The sequence below is a fragment of the Elgaria multicarinata genome, chromosome 2 (assembly GCF_023053635.1).
Source record: "Elgaria multicarinata webbii isolate HBS135686 ecotype San Diego chromosome 2, rElgMul1.1.pri, whole genome shotgun sequence".
Lineage (NCBI taxonomy): Eukaryota > Metazoa > Chordata > Lepidosauria > Squamata > Anguidae > Elgaria > Elgaria multicarinata.
The window spans coordinates 33,309,791-33,315,790 of record NC_086172.1 but is presented as its reverse complement, the minus strand read 5'-3'; the positions used below and the strand labels follow the sequence as shown (position 1 = coordinate 33,315,790).

Sequence of the window (6,000 nt, the reverse complement as noted above, 5' to 3'; positions counted from 1 at the left end):
CAGTAGGGTCATCCGGATGAAATCTTTCAGGAGTTTTGACTTTGATCACAAAGTCTGTAACTTTTGAGAGGTAATTGCTCATTAGAGGTTGCTCATTAAATAGGCAGCCAACCAAAATCATATTAGTATTGAACTTGAGACTTTTTTTGGAATCACATATTTTTAAATCATTGACTTATTACTAGTGGTGGAAATTATGCATTGAAGTAACTACACTAACTGGGATAGCGTGCATTGAGCTGTGGCAGATCTTAAGACTGCAGAATTACAGCCATTAACAAAGTGAACGTCATCTAACTTCAATCCTCTGCACTGTGAAAGAGTACGTAAAATAAAAACATTTCACGGATTAGCCCCTACGATCCAGACAATAAATCTGCCCCAAGCAGAGTGCATAATCTTTCACAAATTGTGGCCAGGATCCAAAGAAGGGAGCGTGTACACACTTTCAAACTGTTTACGAGGCTTTGTTTCCTGATGTGCATTAAATACATATTATCATTGGTTATTAAGTCTGGGACCGAACTTACAGCTTGAGAAGCCTGGACCATCTTGCAGTGGATATTGTAGCGCACTGAAGCAGTTGGTAGTGGTCATGAAACCTCTGGCAGCGTTTTGTTCAGCTACCTTGACATTCTTCATGAACTTTCTACTGAGTGAAATTGCTTCCAATAGAATATTTGCCAACATCCCACGTTCTGTGAGGAAAGTGACTTTTTAATTTGGCCAGGGGAAACCCTAAGAAGAGAAGGAGTTTAACTGCGGAGTGCAGAAGTAACAGCAGAGTTGGCAATAGTCAGACAAGGAAGGAAGACTCTAAGGGACAGAGAAGAATCTTAAACAGGATATAAAAACAGAGGCATTCAGAAATGAGGGGTGTTAGATGAAGGAAATCCAAAGGAAAAGCTCACATGGGGGACAGGAGGGGCTTATGTTATTAGAAGAAGGAAGTGAAAAGATAAAGGAGCTTTAGAGACTTTGGGCCTAGGGGCCTGAGGGTTCCCATGTCTAGTCCCTGAGAGGACTCCAATACCTTTAAGAATTGCACAGAAGGGAGAATTCTGCCAAGTGAGAGGCTCCTTCCTTTACCACAGCAATGAGCTAACCTGAAGTGTCCATATGGAACAAAAGGTAAATGTAGCCAACCAGTTCTTGGGCTGCAGGGTTCTAATAGCAATCCTATACCTACATACCTGGGCATAAGCCCCACTGAATTCAGTGAGAATTACTTCCGAGTACACACATATAGGATTGCACTATTAATGTCACAATCTAGGATACTGCACTGCTGAGTTGGACTTGGTGAACAACTGGATGTCTTACTTAGATCCATCTGTTTAGAATACTTGCATCATATGGATAATGCTCATTTACGCTGAGCAGAAACCACAAATAAAAACATTATTTTCATCATTTATAGTTAGGAAACATGTGTTAGTTAATTTTGCGTCAAAGGGTGGTCATTTGTCCTTTTAAGTCCTATTACTTCATTAAAATATTGACTTGGGACAAGTAGACTGAAGGTTTGCAAGTAAGTAAAATAAATATTCTAAAGAAGGCCAGGGAATTAGAAAGAACTGTTATATACAAGGCTGATCTCCATATCAGCTATTACTTCAAGAGTCTCAGGATTAACTTCACTCAGTCTAAGTTCTTCTGTTTTGTTGCTGTTGTTCCCAATGCTTTTGAATAGGTAAGATTTTTCCCTTTTTTTATTTATTTACTATGTTTTTCCTTTACACAAAACAAACTGGGCCAATCTCGATTCCAAACTCTTGATCTGCACTTCCAATGTCCACAGGAGCAATATCAACGATAGGTAAGCGTCCCACATTCTGCGTTTTGTATTCAAAGACCGTGCTGCCCACGTTCCCGTTGCGTTTCTGGAAGAACAAATCGGAAGAGGGAGAAACGACTCAGATAAAATGATCGGTCCAATTCCCTGCATCCCAAGGAGAAAACATAACCTAGCTAATAAACATCACCCAGTAGGAAGCATACAGCAGCTACAATTGCAATGTGTAGCCCTGGTTAGATACTTTCAATACCACCAAGCAGCTGTTCAATGAGGAAGTGTGGAGGGTCTAAAACCAGCCTACATCTCCCCTCTAATAGCTGGATCCTTTATATTGCCTGGGACAAAGTTTCTACTCTACATATTTTGAGAATTTTCTTTACAGTACATATGCAAATATCTACACATGCACAATTGTATGCAATTTTCTCTAGTATACACCTAGTTACAAGCATTTTCCTAATAAAATGCACTTTGAGTGTTCTTTTCATTAATATATCCAATTTTTTGGGCTACCTTCTCCTAATACATGCATTTTTGTACACATTTTTTGATTGGAGAACTCAATTGCAAAATTCCGAGCAGTGCAAATTTTAAAGGATGACTACGTTTTTGTGCACATGTTGGTTTGAAAATGTGAAATTACGTAAGTTTCCATTAAGATGAGAATTGAGCCCATTTCTCCCCCTAAAGGGCAACCCGCTGTGTGTAATATAGCTGCTGCAATGCACCTTATTATTATTATTATTATTATTATTTATTTATATAGCACCATCAATGTACATGGTGCTGTACAGAGTAAAACAGTAAATAGCAAGACTGTAGAGGCAGAAGATATTGTTCGTTGGTGCTGTGTAGCAGATACTGCTGTTGACCTCCTTGTGGGCGAAGCATAATCATAACTTCACCACATATATCAGATGTCCACATCCTCAGTTGCTATCTGACTCTGGTCCCCAATATGTGCACAAATCCCCTTGCTCCTCCTTAGGTGTTTGTTGGTTGTGGCTGGGAATTCAAAGAGCAACTGAAAAGGGCAGGAAAGGGCAACTATAATTATTAAGGGGCTGAAGCATCTCCCCTATGAGGAAAGGTTACATCAACTGGGATTATTTAACTTGGAAAAAAGGAGGCTAAGAGGAGACATGATAGAGGTATACAAAATTATGCTTGGTATGGAGAATGTGGATAGGGAGACATTTTTCTCCCTCTCTAAAAATACTAGAACCCGGGGTCATCCCATGAAGTTGATTGGTGGGAGATCCAGGACAAATAAGAGGAAGTACATCTTCACACAGCGCACAGTTAAATTATGGAACTCACTACCACAAGATGTAGTGATGACCACCAATTTGGATGGCTTTAAAAGGGGTTTGGATAAATTCCTGGAGGCGAAGGCTATCAATGGCTACTAGCCCTGATGGTTGTGTGCTATCTCCAGTATCAGAGGCAGTAAGCCTGTGTGCACCAGTTGTTGGGGAACATGGGTGAGAGGATGCTGTTGCACCCATGTCGTGCTTGTGGGATCCTGGTCAACAGCTGGTTGGCCACTGTGTGAACAGAGTGCTGGACAAGATGGACCCTTGGTCTGATCCAGCAGGGCACTTCTTACGTCCTTATGACTGCGATTCCACATTATCCTGCCATCCCTCTGCCCTGCTGTAAATTCTTCCAGTTTAAAACCCAGCGCCATGAAGACTTTTCATTACTGGAAAAAACCTTAAGTAATATTCCCTTTTCTCAGTATGGCTCATGATTAATGCAGTGCTGAAAAGATGACGATGAGAACAACAACCACAACTTACAGTGCAGCTGTCGTAAAGGACAGTGTATCTAAAGCGGCTGTTTCCTTCAGCTTTAATCTCAAGGTCATTAGCTCCCTTCAGAACCACAGCCTTCTTCAGGTTCTTGGCTTGGTCATCCATGTAGCCTATGCTGTTCTTGCAGTGGTAAGTGATATTCTGAGCAGCTTCTTTGGACAGTAAGCGCAGGAAAGTCATTTGAGTGACAGCAGTGTTGGGTGACTCTTTATCACCGTAGACAAACTACAAAGGCATGAAGAAGTGTAAATTAATTCACACAATCCTAGAATGTAAAACATTCAAACACCTGCAGTAGGGTGACCATATGAAAAGGAGGACAGGGCTCCTGTATCTTTAACAGTTGCATAGAGAAGGGAATTTCAGCAGGTGTCATTTGTATATATGGAGAACCTGGAGAAATTTCCTCTTCATCACAACAGTTAAAGCTGCAGGAGCTATACTAGAGTGACCAGATTTAAAAGAGGGCAGGGCACCTGCAGCTTTAACTGTTGTGATGAAGAGGGAATTTCACCAGTTTCTCCATATATACAAGTGACACCTGCTGAAATTCCCTTTTCAATACAACTGTTAAAGATACAAGAGCCCTGTCCTCCTTTTCATATGGTCACCCTAACCTACAGTATGACTGAGGTATAACTGTAATGATTTGATACACACTTGAATAATTTCAACTTTAGTAACAAATTACCCTGCAATGCTATATATTAGGCTGTATGTGTTGATTTTTGCTAGAATTTTATTCCGTTCTGTTGTGGTTTGTAACTTGTTTTTATTGGCTTGATTTGAGAGTTCAGGCACAATCCTGTGGTTGGCTAAGGCATGCTGGGAGTTGTAGGACTTTCTTTTGTTTAAACATGCAGAGGACTGCAGCCTTAGTGATGCTTAGAATAGATCCCTTGAAATCAAGGGGATATAAGTTAGAGATGACTAACTTGTCCTATTGATTTCATTGGGTCTGCTCCAGGCATAACTAAATCTCGATCCATTGCATATTATTCAGTTGTTTTAATTGCTCCAATTACTCAAAAGCACTCTGAGAGCTTTGGCTGAGGACCAGCCAATAAACCATTTAAATAAATTAAATAAATAGCACTAGTAAAAAAAAAAGTGTAGTAGTAATTAAATATGTACTACTTTTTCAGTTCACCTATATTACCAAAATCTTTTCATTACGGAATTTATTTAAACCAGAAGGAATATTTAAAGCCCTTTAAAAGAAAATAAGGTGAAAGCCTCCAAAAGTAAATTTAGTTACCTGTGAACCCCTATTCATATCAAGTCCATACCAAATAGGCTTTAAGTCAGATGACCTACTAGTCCACCATGTTTTACGTGGAATACTAGCTGGGTTTGCAGATATGCAAGTTTCTCCTGTTTCCATGTTGCAGAATACTTTGATGGCATCTTCCACACAACCTTGGTTAGGATCAATCCAGTATTCTCCTGCAAATACCAAATAGGAAAGGTTAAAGAATGGCAAACCAGCTTTTACTGGTCAAGGTTGGGTGCCAGTTTATTTTCAGTGGATAGGACATAATTATCATACAGTTTTCTTCCCATTCACATTTGGGTGAAATGAACTGGTTTTCTAAGGGTCAAACTACACATCATTGTGTGGTAGGGTGACCATATGAAAAGGAGGACAGGGCTCCTGTATCCTTAACAGTTGCATAGAAAAGGGAATTTCAGCAGGTGTCATTTGTATATATGGAGAACCTGGAGAAATTTCCTCTTCATCACAACAGTTAAATACTGCAGCTATACTGTGACCAGATTTAAAAGAGGGCAGGGCACCTGCAGCTTTAACTGTTGTGATGAAGAGGAAATTTCACCAGGGAGGGACCTACACTACTGCTTTAAAGCGCTTTATAACAGTTTTGACAACTGTTGGGGCCCAGGACACACTGCATATACAGTTTTCAAAATGTTTTCAAAGTGCTTTAAATCACTTTAAAGGCAGTAGTGTAGATCCCCCCCCCAGGTGCAACATATGTACAAATGACACCTGCTGAAATTCCCTTTTCAATACGACTGTTAAAGATACAGGAGCCCTGTCCTCCTTTTCATATGGTCACCCTATTGTGTAGCATATAGCTGAGCCTAATTGTTTTCTTCACTTTGGTGTCACTCTGTGTGGCCCAAATTTGGGTCAGGACCAGCATACACTAGGAAAGGTAATTAAAACTTCCCAACTAATCATTTCCCCCCCCAAAAAAATTCTATCATTGGAGTTAATGGAGGCATTTTTCTTTTTTAAACTCCCTTTCCTCCCCATTTGCATGCTGGTCCTGATCCAAACCAGGGCCTCGCGTAATTATACTAAAGAAAACTATCAGACTCGGCTACACACTCCACAATTAATATAATTTGTAGCTTGATGCT

General features: G+C 40.1%; 1 protein-coding gene across 1 annotated transcript in view; it reads right to left on the bottom strand.

The window, feature by feature from the left end:
* Positions 1 to 760: 760 nt before the first annotated feature.
* COL5A2 (collagen type V alpha 2 chain) overlaps positions 761 to 6,000 on the bottom strand; it is a 161,618-nt gene continuing 156,378 nt past the window's right edge. Inside the window, exons 52-54 of the mRNA XM_063116272.1 lie at positions 4,874 to 5,061; positions 3,601 to 3,840; positions 761 to 1,883 (exon numbers count right to left, since the gene is read on the bottom strand). Coding sequence (XP_062972342.1) covers positions 1,737 to 1,883; positions 3,601 to 3,840; positions 4,874 to 5,061 — 575 coding nt within the window. The 3' untranslated portion in view covers positions 761 to 1,736. The remainder of the gene's footprint in view (positions 1,884 to 3,600; positions 3,841 to 4,873; positions 5,062 to 6,000) is intronic.